We start from the raw sequence: 20874 nt of genomic DNA, 5'->3' as shown, positions 1-20874 counted from the left end.
ATGTCAGCTTCAGAGAAGAATGGAACCACAGCAGATAAAATAAGCACATATTATGGGAGACAACTACGTGCATTACATTTATCTGCCTCCTGGCTTAAGGAATATTCACTGCCTAACTCTACTACAGAACTTGCCAGAGGGCAAATAGGTGCTATCAGAATACTCTGGGACAAATTCCGCTTCATCAAATTTCCAATTTGAAAATGAAACTGTATAGTTCTTGCCACACTGCAAAATTTCAGTTTTCTTGTCAGCAAGTACGCTGTGTTTACTTATAATTCTTTTTGTGTTAATATTTAATTATGGCTTTACTATAAAATATGCCTGAGAAAATTCACAGGGATGATACATAAATCTGAAAGTCTGGTAGTCATGGACTATTCTAATCTTTTTAGGATGTTACTTTCATACCACTATAGAAGATTCCAAAACCAATTTTGTGATGCTTACTGCTATTATCCCTTATAAATTAAGTTGTAAACTGAAATTTGCATGAAATTAGTGTTAAATCAGTCTAGACTAAGTTTATAATTTCATTTTAGGTATAGGACTAGAAATGAAAGAACTATATGTGGCAATAGTTATAGTGTAATTGCAAAACATCCAGTTCACCAGACCTAGAAGTAGGAATGGAAGCAGAAGGCAAATCCCCTTTGAAACTTTCACATTTCTAGCAGTTCACCCACACTAGAGAAAAAATGAAGCTTCCTCTCAATTTGATGAAAAAAAAAAACCCACCCCCCTACCTGCATCAAACTTAATAAAATGCAGACCTCGGGGCAAGGTCAGCACAACAGAAACCACAAATGCACATACTGTGCTTCTGTTTCACCTGCCCAACAGATATCATAGCAATGACACTGCTAGCAAGGGTCTGCATTACAGCACAATTCCGAGTGAAACGGAGTCACACACTCTACTATCTGTTACAGGTGAAGCAAAAGATCTGTCAAATCTTCCTGATACCACCGTAGGCAATACAATGGTGGCAAAGACAGGGAAAAACTATTTTTCATACTTCACATTAACTTCTTGAAACACATGGCGCCTTCTCTGTAAGATGGGTACGGCAAAACCAGGAATTAAACACTGTCCATTCTAGCAAAGAGGTAAAGCAGATTCAATAAGAAATAAAATCTTGCTAATTATTAATTACAGTTGACCCAGTTGGTCCAGGACTTCCATTAATCAGATTCTAATATGGTACAGCGTACATGACAGAACTGTACCAAACTGAGAGCGTCAGTTCTATCCTTAATTTACAAAGATCCTTCATAAATGCATTTCATTTGTGACGAGCAATAGGAACGTAAGCCAGCATTTGAAGAGCTGCATCCTAGTGAGATTCTTCAGACTGCTCCATGAGGTGATGGGCACAATAAGCCACACTTGAAATGTTACTATACAAATGCTTGCAGTGCAAGGAACAAGCAGGAGGAGCTGGAAGCCCTGGCCAAGTCCCACAGATATGACGTAATTGGCATAAGCAAAACCTGGTGAGATAAGTCCTGTGACTGGTGTGCTATGATGGATGGTTACAGGCTCTTCAGAAGGGATAAACAGGGCAGGCGAGGTGAGGAGGTAGCATTTTATGTAGTAGAAGGACTACATTGCATGAAGCTTGCAGTTGGCGATGGCATAGTTCAGAGCCTATGGGTAAGGATTAAGGGACAGACAATTTAAATAGATGTCATTGTGGGAATTTGCTACTGGCCACCCAATCAGAAGGACAACACCGATAAGTCATTCTTTAAGGAACTAAGGGATGCCTCCAAGTCATCTGCCCTTGTCCTCACGGAGGATTCCAATTTGCCAGATATCAGCTGAGAGAACCATACAGTTGGTAAAAACAGGTCCACAAGATTCCTAAACTCTCTGGGTAGTAACTTCACGGCACAGGTGCTGAGGGAACCAACCAGGAAAGGGGCCTTCCTTGATTGGCTGGTTGTTAACAGAGAGGGTCTCATCGGTGAAGCGGCAACTGGCAGCTGCTTTGGCCACAGTGACCACAAAGCAGCCAAGTTCAACATCAATGGCAACAGGAAAAAAACCTGACAGCAAGACCTGAACTCTGGATGTGAGGAAAGCAGACTTCAGGTTGCTCAGGAAACTGCTTAGTAAGGGCCCCTGGAAAAAAGCTTTTGAAGGTGCTGGGGGTGCAACAAGTACAGGACCAGGCTATTCCAAAATGCTGGAAGTCAAGCAAGTGAGGCAGAAGGCCAGCCTGGTTGAGCAGGGATCTTCTTCTGGAACTAATGCGTAAAAGGAATGTGTATGGTCAGTAGAAGCAAAGACTAGTGACATGGGAGGACTACAGAGAATGCTGCATGAATTTCTGCCCTACGGTGGCAAACAGCAAAAAGCTCAATTAAGAGTTGAAGCTGGACAGCACTGTGAAGGATAAAAAAAGGATTAAAAGGGCTTTTATGTTATGTTAATAGCAAAAAGCAGGCCAGAAATAACATTGGCACATTACTTGATAAGCATGGACACTTCACAAACAGGGATACAGACAAAGCAGAGACATTTAATGCTTTCTTTGTCACTGTCTTCAACATTGATGATGGGCCATGGCCTCCCCAGAGCCCTGGACAAGACTGCGCAAATCATAGAATCACTAGGTTGGAAGGGACCCACTGGATCATTGAATCCAACCATTCCTAACACTCCCTAAACCATGTGCCTCAGCACCTCATCCACCCGTCCCTTAAACACCTCCAGGGAAGGTGACTCAACCACCTCCCTGGGCAGCCTGTTCCAGTACCCAATGACCCTTTCTGTGAAAAATTTTTTCCTGATGTCCAGCCTGAACCTCCCCTGGCAGAGCTTGAGGCCATTCCCTCTTGTCCTGTCCCCTGTCACTTGGGAGAAGAGGCCAGCTCCCCCCTCTCCACAACCTCCTTTCAGGTAGTTGTAGAGAGCAATAAGGTCTCCCCTCAGCCTCCTCTTCTCCAGGCTAAACAACCCCAGCTCTCTCAGCTGCTCCTCATAAGACTTGTTCTCCAGCCCCCTCACCAGCTTCGTTGCTCTTCTCTGGACACGCTCCAGTGCCTCAACATCCTTCTTGTGGTGAGGGGACCAGAACTGAACACAGTATTCAAGGTGCGGTCTCACCAGTGCCGAGTACAGAGGGAGAATAACCTCCCTGAACCTGCTGGTCACACTGTTTCTGATACAAGCCAAGATGTCATTGGCCTTCTCGACCTCCCGGGCACACTGCTGGCTCATGTTCAGTGGGCTGTCAACCAACACCCCCAGGTCCTTCTCCTCCAGGCAGCTTTCTAGCCAGACTTCTCCTACTCTGTAGCACTGCATAGGGTTGTTGTGCCCCAAGTGCAGGACCCAGCATTTGGCCTTGTTGAACCTCATGCCATTGGTTCATGATAAATTTCCAACCCACCCCGAACTTGTGCAGGATTTGCTGCTCCAGCTGGATCTCTATAAGTTGACGGAGCCCAACAGGATTCATCCAAGGGTACTTAAAAGAGCTGGCTGAAGTCATAGTGAGACCTTTATCAACGATTTTTCAATGCTCTCGGGAGTCTGGAAGTACCAGTTGACTGGAAGCTGGCAAATGTCCCCATCTTCCAGAAGGTCAGTAACTACAGGCCTGTTAGTCTCACTTCAGTACCTGGTAAGATTATGGAGAAGATTATTCTGAGAGCTACTGAAAAACACTCGAAAGACAACAGTCATTGGCCCCAGTCAACATGGGTTTATAAAGGGAAGGTCCTGCCCGACAAACTTTATTTGCTTCTATGACAAGGTCACCCACCTAGTTAACCAACAGAAGACAGATGATATAATCTCTCTGGATTCAGCAAGGCCCTTGATGCCGTCTCTCACAGTATCCTCCCAAAACAAAATGTCTAGTATCCAGCTAGATAAACACATAATGCAATCAGTGAACAACTGCCTGATGGGTTGGGCTCAAAGGGTCATAGTCAATGGGGTTACATTGGGCTGGTGACCAGTCACTGGAGGGTTCTACAGGGATCCATCTTAGGACCAGTACTCTTCAATGTCTTCGTAAGTGACCTGGATGCAGGATTCAAATGTTCACTAACAAAGTTCGCTGATGACATGAAACTGGGGGTAGCCGTTAACACTCTTGATGGCAAAGAGGCCCTGCAGAGGGATCTGGTCAAATTGGTGACCTAGGCAATTGCCAACCACATGAGGGTTAACCAGGGCAAGTGTCAGGTTTTGCACCTGGGACACAGCAACCCTGGATATACATACAGACTGGGGAGCGAGAGGCTGGAGAGCACCCCTGTGGAAAGGGATCTGGGGGTTCTGGTTGATAGCAAGTTGAACATGAGCCAACAGCACTCCCTGGCAGCCAAGAGGCCAACCGTACCCAGGGATGCATCAAGCATAGCATTGCCAGCCAGTCGAGGGAGGCAACTGTCCCACTCTGCACTGGTGCAGCCACACCTTGGGTAGTGGGTGCAGTTTCGGGTGTCACAGTATGAAAAGGATATCAAGCTACTGGAGAGTGCCCAGAGGAGGTCACAAAGCTGGTGAAGGGTCCAGAGGAGAAGTCGTATGAGGAGCAGCTAAAGTCACTTGGTCTGTTCAGCAGAAGAGTACCTCATAGCAGTTTACTGCTTCCTCTCATGGGAAGAAGGAGGAGCAGGCACTGATTTCTTTTCTTTGGTGACCAATGATAGGACCCGAGGGAATGGCAGGAAGCTGTGCCAGGGCAGGTTTAGGTTGGATGTTAGGAAAAGGTTCTTCACCCAAAGGGTGGTGGAGCACTGGAACAGCTCCCCAGTGAAGTGGTCGTGGTGCCCAGTCTAACAATATTCAAGAAGCATTTGGACAATGCCCTCAGACACACTAAACTGAAACCATTATCAAAATTCACCTACATCACGACTATTGTCAAGGCTACAGTGTCAAGCCATTGAGGAGAAACCCCTCTCCCCAGTAAATCCCCTCTGCGTTTTAGATCAAGTGAAAAACAATGGATTCCACACACAGATCAATACAATAAAATTTCCACAGAAAACCAACAGAACTATTTTTGCCCTCAAAAGAGTAGAGCCCATAATATCTATAGATAGTAGAGGAACATTTCTCTGTCAGGTCTTACCATACTCCTAAGTCACTTCTAACAAGAGATTTTTCTTTCCAGAGGCCTCTTGGTAATTTTAGATGCATTACTTCTTTCTTACTGAAAAACCCTCTCTAAACAACTATAGTGAATTTGTAGAACCAATAGTTATGCACAAGCAGCATCTGCAAGTATCCACATGCATGACATAGGTCTGTATGCAGTTGTGCACGTATGTTCTATCCAAACAATGCCTTCACACTGGCTCAATTCTTACTGCCACATATATTGTTTCTAAGTTGTGCACCATCTCTGTGACAAAAGCTGTCTCAGCCTTCCAGATTGCTCACACAAAATCCACCCTTTCGTCTTTCATTCACTGGATCTTACTTAAACACTGTCTTCGGTGGTGAGTGCTAGAACTTAAAATACATGAATGATTACGAGCGCATGTGATAGATATCACTTTAGTTGATTTCATACCATTCTCCATCCTGTGGTTTCTCAGACTAAGAATTACCACTGCTGCTTAGTGTATCACTAGAAGCAAAGGGGTAATGGGGTAAAAGAAAGACAGAAAGGGCTAAAACCAAAACTTTTTTAAAAAATATACCCTCCAGTTCAGCTTAGGGCTCTGTTCAGCCACTGCGGGTCATTAAGAAATACTTGTTTTTTTCTTTCAGGACACCATTTGTCTTGTGGAACATGGTCATGATTAATCTAGAATCCACAGCACGCAGAAATCGTCCTACTAATTACTTCCAAAGCTGCTGAACAGCACAAAGAAAGCATATAAAAACATGACCAATTTCTCCTTATGTGCCCCTACTGCCCTTTATGTTTTCTCTTTCTGGTATACCAGCACCTTCAATTACTCGCTTGCAAAACTTAGAACAAAATAGAACTTGGGAAGACTTTGTAAGAAGACATACCAAGGCAGCATGTAGATACATTCTATGTTAAATTACATCCTCTTCTAAAACACTTGGTTACCTTGTCTATGAATTTCTATATACAGCCACACATGTACCTTTCTCATCCATACCCAAGTTTTTACCTAATCATAGAATGGTTTGAGTTGGAAGGGACTTTAAAGCCCATCCAGTTCCAACCCTCTTGCCATGGGCAGGGACATCTCCCACCAGACCAGGCTGCCCAAGGCCCCACCCAACCTGGCCTTGAACACCTCCAGGGATTGGGCATCCACAACTTTCCTGGGCAACCTGTTCCAGTGCCTCACCACTCTCATCGTGAAGAATTTCCTCCTTATGTCTAGCCTAAATCTGCCCCTCTCCAATTTATAGTCATTCCCCCTTGTCCTGTCACTATATGCCTTTACAGAAAGTCCCTCCCCAGCTTTCTTGCAGCCCCCTTCAGGTACTGGAAATCCTCGAAACCCACATTCAGACAAACCCCGTAGGTCTGTCCGCGCGCCCCCGCACTAGCATACTCCCCCTCACAGTCAGGTTTCCCCTCCCGGCGCTCGGCGCGGGGTCTCCGAGTTCTGCCCCCCGCCCGCTCCGGCCCCGGGGCGCTCAGCCTGCACAGCCCGCAGGCAGCGAAGACGCGAGTTCTCATCCCCCCGGGCTTCCCGTGAGTTCGGGAACCCCGCGGCCGCAGCTCGCTGTCAGCCGTGCCCCGGCCCGCGCCCCGCCGGGGGGCTCCGCGCCCGCCACCCGCGGGGCCGGGGCCTCGCCCGGCAGGGGCAGCGCGGCTGCCAGGGAGGAGGCCGGGGCTCCGGCGCAGCGCAGCGCCCCGGAGGAGCGGCGGGGAGGGCGGGGGCCGGCCGGGCGCCGCGGCAGGGGCGCGGGTGGGCACTCACTCTCGTCGGGCAGCTGATCGAGCTCCGCCATCTTGAACGAGCCGCGCCGCTTTTTCAAAGGCTGCCGCGCGCGGTGCATTCTGGGGCGGGAGGGAGAGAGTAAGACGGGGCCTGGCGCGGGGCGGGGCGGCGCGCGCGTGCGCCAGGGGGCAGGGTCTGAGCGTCGGCTCCCGGCGACGGGGGGACGGTGCTACAGAGCGGGGTAGGGTTGGGTTAGGCTGAAGCGAGGTTTCATGTAAGTCATTGTATTTTTTGAAAGTCAGACAGAATGTCCCTCTGAGAGCACGTTTTCTCTCAGTGTTTTATCAGGCACTGTTAAGCTTTGTGTGCAGCGTGATCTGTGCTGAGCAAGTGTCTCTGCTTTTGCAATTGCCTCTGTTTGCAGCCTTTCCTCACCTCAAAGGGCAGGCAGAGCTGGAGCCAAAGCTCTACATCAGCAAGAGTTTTGACTGTTGTGAAGTTCATCAAAACACTTCACAGAAAGGGCTCTCGGGCACTGGCAGAGGCTGCCCAGGGGTGTGGTCGAGTCCCCATCCCTGGAGATGTTTAAAAGGCAGGTGGATGAAGTGCTCAGAGATTTGGTTTAATAGCAGGCAGGTACAGGTGGGCTTGATGATCTCAAAGGCGTTTTCCAACCTGGGGATTCTGTAAGTCTATGACTAAAATAAGTCCATGGAAAGTAAAAGAATATGTGTAAGGTTTCTGGAAGAATTTATCTGTGTACAGGTAAGCGGGACATATCCTGTCCCAGCTCTTGTCTCGCTGCACATGATTGATGGAGATCACTCCCTCATGTTGCCCAGCCCTGATAAAGGCTGCTGGCTTTCTAGAACTCCAAAACAAGTCTTAGAGAGTTTATTTGATGATATTTTCAGTATCAAGGGGAAAGAGAGTGATCAAGGTCTCATGTTCTCAGCCAGTACAAGAGAGAGGCAACAAACCAACAGCAAAGGGCTGTTTCCCAACAAACTCAGTATCTTTGCCTGGCTTCTCATGCAGTCCTTCCCCAGTCACCACAGCCAAAAGCTTTATGGAAACAGCAGTGGTGGTTTCCTTGAGTAGTCCCCTTAGGTCTCTGCAGTGCAGTGAATTTTAAAGATTCTGCATCAAGAACTCAAGCAGCAGAGACAACATTGTAAACCACAAGCACCCTAAATACTTACTCTTGACATGTGGTGTTGGGCTTTGACAACAGTACCTACTGTTATTTACACCACCCAAAACTTTTTTTTTTTTTAAAAAGCAGTTTTTGAACCACTTTTTTTAACTAACAGTATATCTTAGTCAAGACTAAGTCCGTGTCACATCTCAAACATCTTGCCAACAGCACCACTGTATAGTGCAAAATGGATGCAAGGCCTGTTTGTTTTCCTCTCTTTAATAGCTAGGTGAAGCCAAGGATTCCACAAATCACCAAAAATTTATATCTTGGGACATGGAATAATTTTTAATTTGCATTCTTAATTTGCTAATGAATTCAAGATGACTAGGTACTCTAGCAGGTTGCGAGGGACAGGATATAGGTCATGTTATTAAAGAATTTAAAAAACATAAATAAATCAATGCTGCCCTTGTGATTAAAAGGAAGAAATTAAGTTTCCAAGAGAAGAAACAAACCAAGTAAAATCCTTTAGAATTTCCCCCAAGGCTTTCTATGTACATTATAGCAGAGTTTAAAATAAAACTGAACCAACCAACCAACCAAACAAAAAACAGGCAAAGCCTAGTACGAATTTCCACCCACTTTTCCAGGTCATTGTGAAATAGCCTTCCTTCCCTTTAGCCCCCAAAGGGCCCAAGACATTTCAGTGAGCGCTTCCCATACTGCACTGCACAAAACAAAGCAACTACAGTAGAGAGATACAAAGCAGTGTAGGCATAACACTGAAAAAAGTAATAAGAAAAAGCAACAAAATAGCAATCTGTGCCATTTCAAAGGCAAAAACTACTCAACATTAAAGACTGCACAACTTCTCACTTGAATAAAACTCCCCCACAACCCAAAAGGCCTGTAATGGCCAAACCTTCCAGGCTTCAATAAACAATAATGTGTTAACAACACTAACTTTTTCTGTATTTCAACTAGATTCTCCTTGTTCTAAGGGTTGCATGCTCAACTAAGAGCAGTGACACTAAGACTTTCACAGTTGACAGAAGACACTGATCACCAATGAGGTTTTTACTGCTGTGTTTTGTAAACCTTGTCATCAGGTTTCACTGTGCTGAAAGTAGTGGTTGCCCAACACCACCCTGATACTACAGCTTTCACCAAGACAATGGATTTTCAGGGAAGGAAAATTTTCTACAACACAATCACATTTTGCAATTGTTCTCAGAGCCTGAATTTCCAGAAGGGAAAGAGGAAAATATAAACCAAAAACCCCAATGTCTTTAGTGCTACTTCGTCAGTTGTGATAAAACTAGAAAACAGATGAAAAAGCTAAGAGATATTTCCCCTCATCTCAACACCTCCTGCCAATCATCTTAAAAATTACCAGGTCAGAAGGTAGAATTCAGCTCCCATTTCCTTCCAATAGCTGCATTTGGAAAACACTTAGCAGAAGCTATTGTCGTTCATTGTGCTGAAAGGGTAAGAAACCATACTTATGAGGATTCCTGCTGTAAAAGATCTTTTACATCTTGGCCTTTTATGAATACTGCACCGTATCTATATTCTGTTTCTTTCATTTCTCCTGTGCATGCTGTTTCCAAGTCACACAAATGCAACCCTGTTTGACAAAGCTGTAGCCAGTGCCATTTGACAGTATGCAGATAAACATACAATGTTTTCAGTGCGTCCTTTTAGCATTCTAGCAAATCTGCGGTTTGCACTTGGGTGACGTGGAAACGACACAACTATTCTAATAATGAGATGGTGGGGAAAGCAGCACCTTCCCATTTCAGTTGCTTGGAAGCCATTCCTTCTTCTTGCCTTCACACTGTCCTTGCACATTGACTTCCTGTGAAAGCAACCTATGATGCCCACTGGTCTGCATGCTGCCTTCACACTGGAACAAATGAAAACCAGCAAGTCATCTTGACTGGGATCTACATCACCATTTCTTCTCATAGGTGCCACTGATCTCCAAAATGATTTCTCAGCAGCCTGGCATTTATGTGAGAGTAAAAGGACACAGAAGCTCTTGGTCAGATGCATATACCCTACAACAGTGCAATCTATTTATGAGCATAACAGAAGGAGTAAAAGTACAACAGACTAAGTTAGGGGGGCCTCACCACATATATAAAAACAATTTAAGTAAAATACTAAGTGGGATATAAATTGGCCACAAAAACACTTCAGCAGAAAATCACGTCCCAGAACTCACAGAGGAAGGTCTGGAACAGTCTTCCAGAAAGAAAGCTGAAACAAAGACCCCAGTACTCACAAACACTGCATGACTCATTTAAGAACATGAGTGCAACTCTTTATGGTGCTGAGAAAGTTTGATGTGCCCAGATGTCTTTTTCACTTATAAGTTATTTAGGTGGATTTTTCCCCTTTCCTCTGATTAGAAAAAGAAGGGAGGAGATTTCATTAAAGCCTGTACCAACTGATTTAAAGATTGTTTTATGTCTGAAGCGCAGGTTTGGGTGACCTGTGCTGTAATTTTTCTCAGCCATTTCTGCCCTGCATGAACTTGGACAAGTCAGAAACAATTTACAGTAACTGCCAATCAGTAAGCTTAGGCTGGTTTCCTTCAGTTTACCCAGTTCATACAAACTGCATGGACTACCTTACCATTTGCAAGCCATTGTACAACAAAGTCTCCAGCCACACTAAATAAAGGTAAAATTGTTAAATATTTATACATGGCTGCATTTTGAGGATTTTCCTCAACATCCCTCCTCTGCAAAAAAGCACATGATGTCATGAGACCAAATGTCTTGACAACTCATCCCTTTAAAGTAGTCCCATTTCTGTCAAAACTATCTATTCATCCAGCTCTGCTTCATACACATACTGCAAAAATAATGCCTTCAGTGGTTTTCACAGTGCTGCTCTTATCAGCCTGGCCCTGGGGAGAGGCTGCCTGTATGCTGGGTCACAGCTTTCAGAAGCAGGTCAGACTTGCAACCAGACCAGTCAAGGTGGCAGCGGAAGCAGCACCTGAGCTCACATTAGATTTCACTGTAGGACAGTCACACCAGAGCTCTCCTATAGTCCCCAAAGGACCACCTGCTGCCTCTTCAGAAAGTCCTGTCCCACTGTATCTTGTACTGCTGTATTCGCTAGAGACAGCTTGGGATATACTTGCTTCGGCTGCAATTACAACTGAGCACAATGTACACATTGTAAAGCACTCCTTGCACCGCTTGGGTTGGAGCAAAAGGGAACCTTGAGCCACCTCTGGTACAAGTGGCAAAAGCAACATCAAATGCATCTACTTTTAATTCCTGGTCCCAAACTAAACTGTAATCTGGAGGTTTGAGGGAGTATTGTTTGTTTGTTTGTTGAGTTTTCTCGAGGTTGAGGGGATATCTGCCTAACAATTAAACTGAACCAGTTTCTGTGTTTTTTCAAAGACTGACATGATTATACCTAAGTGACTTACCAGAAGTTTCTGTTGGAAGTAAAACAATGATTAACCACTAGTTAAGCTAGTAAAGAACCAGAAGACAAGGGATACTCTCTCTCTCTCTCAACTTCCTCTCAAAATCCATTTGCACCAACCTTAATCAATTCTCTTCTGTTAAACTGTCCTCAAGTGATATGACTTACCCAGTCCTTCCACATTTCCTTCTCTCCCTGACAGCAGCTCTTTCTTCCATCTACCACTCCTCATTCTCCTCTCCTTCATGGGTCCTGGAAGCAACTGCATGGTAAGCAACCGCTTTGGCTTCAAACTCGTATTTCAAAAGACACCGGGACATGACAACACTTTAGGAAATGGATCTGCAGTTTCTATGCAGGTTACCAGAGACTCAATCTGCAACCAGCTTGAACTGACATAGTGGGGAGATACTGAATGATAATGAATCAAGTATTCACATACTGCTCAATGATTTGCAGAAAATAAGAAATATCAAACATGACTAACCATTGAAATTGTTAGTTTATATTGATGCTTTAAAACAGAGAATTCAAGACTACCCACAGAGTGGCAACAGACTCCAGATCATGATGAGTGAAGCTTGAGTCCAAATTCAACTTACAGCTTCACTGGAACTTGAGTCTACAACAACCAACTTACATCACATTGAAGGTAGATATTTAAAGGAGGTTTATTTGGGCCAACACTAAATTCAAACAGCTACAAGTTCATTTTCCATGTTTACCACACCAACTGTTAACAGATGAAATCTCATTGTAAAGTCCAAATTTTCATTTCACCATGACTTCCTGAAATGCAACTACAGATTTCATCATTTGGCATTTGGTCTTCAGAGAGAGATATCATGTTTAAGAACATCTTACCAAATACATTTAAACCATGACTCAAAGCCAAAACAACATGAAAGTTTTGAAGCATAAAGCTGTTAGTATGAAATTATCTTTTATTTTTTTAACCTGAAAATAAATGCACATTTATCATTTATTCAAATGAAAACTGAAAGAGAGTATCTTAAACAAAAGGGAACCTTAACAGAGCAAACGTAGCAAACACCCTCACGTTACTTCTCCTGATATTGCCTAGCTCTGCTTGGCTAAAAACATGAGGTTTTTTTTTTGCAGGAGAGGTCAGTTTGGTCAATTAAAAGAAACACTTGAAAGTCCCAGAATGATAACCGGTGTAAAACAAAACCAGGAACTCGTTCTCCTCAGCATTCAGGCCCATGTGTTGCAACATGTTTATATAAAACTTTCACTAAGTGTTGTACTAAATAGGATTTAATAACCTCTTCTGCAGTTTAGCTGTTGTTATCTTGGTAAGAGTACTCAATGTGTAAGCATGTCAGAAGTCAACGCTATAGTTTAACTACAGTATATGTCTAACGGGGCTCCTAAATACTGTTCACCAGAGTGATGTCTTATAGTTGAATTTCAGTTTCAGCAGGTACTTCAGATTTACCTGAGCAACATCATATACAATATATCTGGGAAGAACGTTAAGGAAGAATGACAGCTGATGATATTGATAGCACAGAAAAACCTCAAAACACAGTCAAATTCACCTTTGAACTTAAGTTACTAATAGATGTTTGTGTGATTATGCAGTTCTAACAGCTCAAATGACAAATCTTTAAATGTGACTGTTCTTTGAATCTGAAAATGTTTTATACAATAAACAAGCAACTAACAGTCATACAGAGAATGGTGCAGCACGAATCCTGAGTGACAGGTAAGTGAATTGACTAAGATATGGGGGATGGGGGTTAGCTCTTTAAGGTTATTTTTTGTCAGCCAGAGCTATAACTCACAACATCTGCAGTCACAAACCTGGCATCTACGATCATAATTGTAGCTCTGTTGCTACCTTCCAGCAAGAAATCATTAATGTCCTCTTAATTTCCCACTAAAATCCCAAACCAGAATTGCAGAAAAGAGCTCTGCAATGGTTTCAGTACTTGCACATTCTATGACTGCACCACACCATTTTATTTTTTCACAAGACAATCCTAGCTCACCTCAGCATTTTAGGCCTCAAACTTACATCTAATCCCAATTTTAGATGAAAAACACCCCATTAAACACAGTGTAAACCAAACTGAATGCACATCGTTTTACTTGAATCTCCTATTAACTGTATATTTTGTCATCTGATCAAGACAAATGCTATATTTAAGAAAACTCAAGACGTTATTCCCATGAGTTTTGTTTTCAAGACTGCTTCTAAGAGGAAAACTGCTTACCAAGAGAAACGACAGTTTCTACACACCCAAAAATTGTATTTATGGGTTACTTGCTTACTGTGAGGGGAAAGATTGATCTGGGACCTTCAACATCACTTATACTTATGACCTCTTGTGAAGGCTGAGCACACATTTATTCGTGGGCACTTCTGCCTAGAAAGATGCACAATGGCTACATCTCTAATGGGCATGAGGTTTACCTCAAAACTTGCAAAGGGTCTGGAGAACACACGAGCTGTGTGATGAGAGACTCCAAGCCGTAGAGATAGTTCTCCATCTCCTCCTGGCCAAGCTGACCAGCCACAGTACCACAAGGAACAAAGCAGACTAGAGTGATGGGAAACCACAGGTTGCATTCCTCTTTCCTTTGTCCTGACACAAAGCACTACTGGGCAGTGTCACTATCGCCTAGCCACTCCAGTGCCTTCAAGCACTGAGTCCTGTCCGAGGCAGCAGCTTTTTGCCTCATGTATTGTTTCCATTCTTTGCAGAATGACAGTTTAAGTCTGGCAATTGTAAAATCATCTCACTCAGAAGACTCTGAGCTGTCTGCAAGTATCTTAAAGTGGATCTAAAAGAAACAAAATAGGTGCCAAAACTCCCGACCCACAATAACAAGGTCCTGCTAAACTGAACAACACTCAAATACAGTGGTGCAGCCAACATGGTAGCAAAGGATACTCATTATACAGAAGACAAGTATCATTAATTCCTGTTGAGATCCCATTCCCTAAGGGAACCTCCACACCATCAACGGTGATAGTGGCTGTAGGATCAGGTGCAGTTTTGCCCAAACCTAGGAAAGGAAAAACAATTAGTTACAAATCTAGAAGGCAAACGCAGACTTTGCACATAAAGAAAATTACTCAGCTGGCCAAATATTACTTCACATATATTTTCAAATGCTGACCAAGTCTAAAAGTATCTTAAGAACACAACGGATATTCTCTCTTTATTCAATTCAGCATCACCATACTTAACAGTACTCATACTCTGCTATGTTAGAGGTGAGAATTTTAGACTTCTGGCTGTTAATTGTCTAATCTGTATGATCAAAGTTAAAACAAACCAGATTTATAGCTCTCCTATTGTAGGTCTATGCATGAAAATGTGGACATTGCAGCATTTTCAGAGAAGTATAACAGACCAATTTTTGTTCATTTGAAACTCTCCAATATAAATCTGATTTGACATCTATAATAGTTTGAGTTGTATGCATTACAAAAGGTGCTAAATCACATTTTATTCTATTTTAGGCAACTGATTTAAGCCTCTCAACATGAACAGTTTAAGAAAAGCCACTCATTACTGAATGTTACTGTTCTCAGTTCTTCTATCTCAGTACAGAAAATAGTAATGATTACCATTTCTTTTGCATGAATTAGAGAGCTAAGTCTTTTCTCTCATCTATTCCAGGGCAATATAATGATATTTTTTGCAGGTAGAAATGTAATGAGAACAGATGTTCCATCTGAACTTTTATTCTTTGATTCTCCCATCTCTCCAAGCTTCTATGGCACTTTGAAAGCTAAACAATTATTCTTCTGATCTATCAAACCTCTCATCTTTCTTCCAAATCACACAGTCTTGTTATCATGAAAGCAAGTAAGTTAGAGAACTTTTCTCTTACATAATATCAAAGGAAAGTTTCCCCAAACTTCAGGCAACATGTTCACTTCAGTCTTAACATCCCAAGTGTACTAACAACCCCTCTCTTAAAACACCATATATACATATACAGATGCAACTACAAGGCAACATTATGCAAACAATTAAAGGAAGTACAAGTCCAAATAACTATAGTTCTCTTTGCTAAGCAGAGAGCCACAAAGCAAGTTTGTCATCAATAACAGACTACCAATGCTTACCTTTCACACTGTGTTTTCCCTTAGGCAATTTTGTTATGCGAGAAGCGTTCTTTAGCTCACACCTGGAAAGCACAAAGAACATACAAAAGCATTTCACATTCATCTCAAACCATCTGGGTGAAAAAAAAATTTTTTTCCAGGTTTCACTTTATAGCGAATTAATATAAAGTTAATTTAGATTTACTGTTCTGGAACTCCACAGCTTTCCTTCTTTGTCTCAGTTACTGATCTTAATGATACTGCCAATTAATGTAAGATTCTAGACCTGCAACACTGACTTTTTTTGCCTCACCAAATAGCTCTCATCTTAAGAAGAAAGAAATCTTGTTTCTAAGGAAATACAAAGCATACTTTCTTCACACTGAAGAAAAAGCTTGCAATTTTAGCACCACCTTCTACCACAATATATTAAGCATGTTCAGCAAATACTATTCATAAGTTACTTACATATTTCCAAGGGCAACTTCTCCCAGAAGTACTAGGCCTATGGGATCAGCCTGAGATGTGTGACAGTAGTTGGCACTCTTGGATACCATGTCTGCAAAATAGATGCCCTTCCCAAACATGTAGCCAGTCTGCAAGCAGCAAAAGAAAAAAAAAAAAAGATTGGGACAGAAACACAAAGGCAGCATTGAATCCAGCTGGCTGGCTCCCAGGAGAGCAAAGCTGCAACTCAAGCTCTTGTGGACACCAGTCAGCAACCCACTCTGGACACACAATGTTGCCTCCACGCTGAGAGATAATACTGAGCCCTCCTCACAGAGAAATGCTCTTATTTAGGTGGTCTTCAACTGCGGCCATCTCTGGGCACAGGGACAGAGGCAGCCAGAGAAGCTATCTCGTTAACGTACCACAGGAGCTTCAGGGGGGGCTATCCGGAGACCCTGTGAGAGGATGCCAGCAAAGTTGGTGGTGCGAGAACCATGCCATAGCAGCTGGCGATTGTGAAGCTGCTTAAACGGTTTGTAACGCTGACTCTCTCCTTCACGCTCAATCCTGAAGATCTTCAGTTCAAAAACAGACAAAAAAAAAGAACAAGCAAATATATCATTACCTTCATGTAATTAATCAGATGAAAAAAATCATCCAATCTGGAATATACATACTAATCTAGGATAATTGATCTGGATAGTTTTTAGTATTTGCAGTTTCATATGACATGCTAGCAAAAAAGAGGTAGCACTGATCACACAGTACTAGCTACTGATTATAATACTTGTCCACCTTCTCCTCTGCATTTTCATACTTTTCTGAAAATTCACTCAATGAACTATGGCTCAGTTTTAGAAGATGGTTATTCTTCCACCTCCTTTTTGAGGCCAATTAAAATAAAAACACACCCTCAAAAACACCTTAGTAAGCTTAGACTCATCTGTGCCTAGACTTTCGCTATTCTACTAAACAGCAATAGAGCTATCAAATCATCCCTTTAACAAAAAAAACTGGATAAGCTACTCAAAAATACACGGAGCTGTAAATAGGTAAGTCAACTTAGACAAGTCCATCTTTGCAAACTTAAACCCCAGTATTGCCCAGCTTACATCCACAACTTTGAGGTCATATGCATTGTGAGTAGCAGCGTGAGTATTTTTCACATATTGTTTAATAATCTTGGCTTCTTCTGAATCTTTGTCAACAACCTGCAAAGAGGCAAACAAGAAGTTTCTTTAGCATACAAACTAGCACGCTTATGACAACATCCACCCTATGCTTGCAACTCCCTAGTTCAAGCCTCTTTTATCATTTAGGTGGAAATTATTCCCAGCTGGAGGAGAAGATAAACAGATATACAGATAGTACTCAATCACAGAATGTCTGAAATGGGAAGGCATCTCTGGAAACTCAGATCATTTCCAATGCCCTTACTCAAAGCAGGGTCAGCTGGATGAAGTTGCCAAGAGAAGAGTCCAGTTAGGCTTGAAACTTCTCCAAGAACAGTCTCCACAGTCTCTGAGTAACCTTTTCCAGTGTTAGACACCCCCACAGTAAAAAAGCAAACAAAAAAACCCCACACCAAACAACATCAACAACAAAAGCTTTTTCTTTATACACAGTTCCCTGTATTTCAGTTTGCACCCCCTACCTATTGCCACTGGAAACCACTGAGAAAAGTATGTCTCCATCTTCTTTACTCCTTTCCTCCACCTCCTATTCATAGACATTGACAAGATCATAGAATCATAGAATGGTTTGGGTTAGAAAGGCCCTTAAAAATCATCCAGTTCCAACCTCCTTGCCATGGGCAGGGACACCTCCCACCTGATCAGGTTGCTCAAAGCCTTATCCAGCCTGGCCTTGAACACCTCCACAGATGGGGTATCCACAACTTCCCTGCACAATCTGTGCCAGCGCCTTACCACCTCACAGTAAAAGATGTCTTCATAATATCTAATCTAACTCTACCTTCTTTCAGCTTAAAACTGCTACCCCTCCTACTATCCCTGCACTCCCTAATAAAGAGCCCCTCGAGCCCCTCCCAATCTTTCCTGTAGGACCCCTTTAAGTATTGGAAGGCTGCTGTAAGGTCTCCACAGAGCCTTCTCTTCTCGAGGCCGAACAAGCCCAACTCTCCCAGACTGTCCTTGTATGCAAGGTGCTCCTGAGCATGCCGAGATATATCCCCTGAGCCTGCTTATCTCCAAGTTAAGAAGTCCCAGCTCTCTCAGCATCTCCTCATGCATGCTCCAGTCCTGTAACTATCTCTGTGGCACTTCGCTGAACTTGCATCAATACGTCCTGCAGTTCAGGAGATTTGTTACATGCCAAACTAACAGGACATCAGTACTCACAGTCATTCATTTCCTTTACCTTAATATCAGTTCGAAGCTTTTCATAGTTGATATCAATTGGGTCTTTATCTCCATCTTCATTTCCACCTCTGAGAAGGCTGTAAGCAACCTCAATATCAAGCAAGTTGTCCAACATCTGCACTTTAGCCTGAAGAATTTAAAGAGGTTATTTTACTTCCGTCTTTGACATCTTCTGAATACCTCTGGAATACCCCAAATTATAGAAGCGTACGTGAATCACTGGTCACACACTGCCATCTAACAACACTTTTTTTTTAAAAAAAATACATACTTAAATATATTAAAATACACACATATACACATGTATACAAATAGACACAGAACATGCATATCTTCCAAGACATCCTATATATGATTATTTGCACATATGTACATGCATATACACAAACAAACAAACAAAGATATTCTGAAGAAAAACAAACGTAACCTCATGAAAGCAAAATCTCACAAAGAGATGTCTGATATCAGACCTGTTGCTTGCAAACATTATAGTGTCTCCTGTCAATACCTGAATGTATTCCAAGTTATTTAGGAGAGGTGGTTTCTTCATCCCAAAGTCATGAGGAATTAGAGTATAGAAGCGGTTGGAGAGGTCCAAGATCTGGGATTCTGAACTGCTGTCAGAAACTGCCTAGACAAAACAAGTACCAAAGAAAATTACTGAGTAAGATTAAGTCTCCATACAATAGACACACACGCAAGATATTTGAGGACTAATACACAGAAGCAGCAATACAAATAGCGTTAATGCTGAAACTCTCAGAGGATGAAAAAGGGCAATTATATTAAATTGTTTTGCACGTTGTAAGTTGAAGTACTTGCACAGACACAAGAATTTCTGGTACAAGAAAAATTGAATCAGGTTTATATTCCTGGAGGGCAAAAAAAAGGCTTCTGCATATGGAAGGGCTACATGTTCTTGGCAAGGTTCTGCTCTGCTTCAACAACTGAAGTAAAACTACCCCTATCTATGCTTTGCCAGGGAGTCCGTGACAAAAAAAATGGGTATGCTGGTACATTTTTTGCAAGCTGTACAGGCAATATTCTGTAGTAATTCTTGGAATGGTCCAGATCATGATGTGTAAATACAATAATGTCATCAAGCCGGACCCTCTCCTGTGTCCACTTTACCTTTATTCTCATCCTCAGACCTCTCTGCAGTGGAAACACCAGCTCACTACTAGATCAAGACACCAGCTTCATTTGCTCAGCTGCCAGCCCAAAGCTTGTACTACAAAAGTGTGAAAGATATGAGTACTGCCCAAACTGGTATAACAGCAATGAGAACTAACTAGTTACTCATGGACGGCACATTCTCTTCTCCAACGAGAGAGAGCATAGATCTTTATACATACAGCTCAGCATTGACCCCACTCTGAGCCCAGAAGAACTTCCAAATTCTTCTCTTGCTCCAACATCTCTTTCACACTTACCTGCTGAACTTCATTTAGGATGGAGTATGCGCTCTGGATCTGTCGCTTGCTCAGTTTTCCCAAAGGCATCTTCTGCAGGTCAATCTGATGAAGATTTAAAGGATTAAAACTGGATTTGACTACATTGAACACACTGCAGCATTCCCCCTCTAGTTTCTAGGGAACAAATCTCTCTGTTCTGGTAGGCCTGACCCCATGAAGAATAGCAACATTTCAGGCTCTGTGGATTAAGGAACAATGTCAGAAGGACAATAGAAGATGTCCTATAAACAAAGGAATATTGCAATAGGAAACTAAACATGTCTGCTAGCGCAACACAAAAATTGGGTGCTGAGCATCTGGCTAGAAGTTTTATGTTAATCTGGTGTCAGATGCATTCCTCAATCACTTCAGTAACCATACATCTCAGGCTGGCAATGCAGAAAACAGAATGAAATAATTCTCAATCATGCAATCATCTGTGTCTCTAGGTGAACCTAGGTGCTTTCTTCCAAGAAGGTTTCTGGCTGCAAAAATGTCCAAAGATCACAGATACACCCTCTGGACTCTTGACAGTACTCACTATTCATTCTGCTGGTCAAACTAGCTTTTACTTGACTTGATGGGTTTAAGACTCAGCACAAGGACAGAAGATCCTATGAAACAGTGTATGTCACGTAGAGTTTGGATATGTTCCACATTATTTATTCACTATATAGCTAGGAAATCCAGCTTTATGCAAATCTGCATAGTGAACTTGGAAGGCTTTTCCAAGCTACAGACTAGTGTGAAAGCATTGAAGTGATTTTGCATGGTGATCTCCAGCCTGTACTTAGAACTTTCACCTTTGGCTGCAGCTAAGCATACATAACGCCAGATACTAAGAAAACCCAAGATGGACTGCAAGAGAGAAGACAGGCTTCAAAACTAATCTTGTCCCGGGGATGTGAAAGTGACAAAGTTTGTGGAAACCCAGGTCTTCTAAAGATCTGCAGCTGGTGTGAATTAACAGAATACCAACAGAGTTTAAAAAAAGCCAGAAGACAAAGCCAAGAAGACAGAGGAGTATCAGTTCAGAGTCTTTAGCTAGTTCCAGTTACAAAGAATT

At 42.6% G+C, this 20874-nt stretch overlaps 2 protein-coding genes across 3 annotated transcripts in view; both read right to left on the bottom strand.

Annotated features, from left to right (window-relative positions):
* The window catches only part of LIN9 (lin-9 DREAM MuvB core complex component), a 45672-nt gene extending 38705 nt beyond the window's left edge, over nt 1-6967 (bottom strand). The window contains 1 exon segment of the mRNA XM_054063553.1: nt 6882-6967. Coding sequence (XP_053919528.1) covers nt 6882-6960 — 79 coding nt within the window. The 5' untranslated portion in view covers nt 6961-6967.
* Nucleotides 6968-12051: 5084 nt separating this feature from the next.
* PARP1 (poly(ADP-ribose) polymerase 1) overlaps nt 12052-20874 on the bottom strand; it is a 33377-nt gene continuing 24554 nt past the window's right edge. The window contains exons 15-23 of one of the 2 annotated variants that reach the window (XM_054062969.1): nt 19788-19871; nt 18863-18985; nt 18353-18481; nt 17086-17184; nt 16396-16548; nt 15992-16119; nt 15545-15606; nt 14358-14472; nt 12052-12920 (exon numbers count right to left, since the gene is read on the bottom strand). In XM_054062969.1, coding sequence (XP_053918944.1) covers nt 12839-12920; nt 14358-14472; nt 15545-15606; nt 15992-16119; nt 16396-16548; nt 17086-17184; nt 18353-18481; nt 18863-18985; nt 19788-19871 — 975 coding nt within the window. In that variant the 3' untranslated portion in view covers nt 12052-12838. The remainder of the gene's footprint in view (nt 12921-14357; nt 14473-15544; nt 15607-15991; nt 16120-16395; nt 16549-17085; nt 17185-18352; nt 18482-18862; nt 18986-19787; nt 19872-20874) is intronic. The other variant, XM_054062970.1, reaches the window with a different exon arrangement.

The sequence above is a fragment of the Cuculus canorus genome, chromosome 3, assembly GCF_017976375.1.
Source record: "Cuculus canorus isolate bCucCan1 chromosome 3, bCucCan1.pri, whole genome shotgun sequence".
Taxonomy (NCBI): Eukaryota; Metazoa; Chordata; class Aves; order Cuculiformes; family Cuculidae; genus Cuculus; species Cuculus canorus.
Note: the sequence above shows the minus strand (reverse complement) of the source record. Positions and strands in the feature narration are given on the sequence as shown.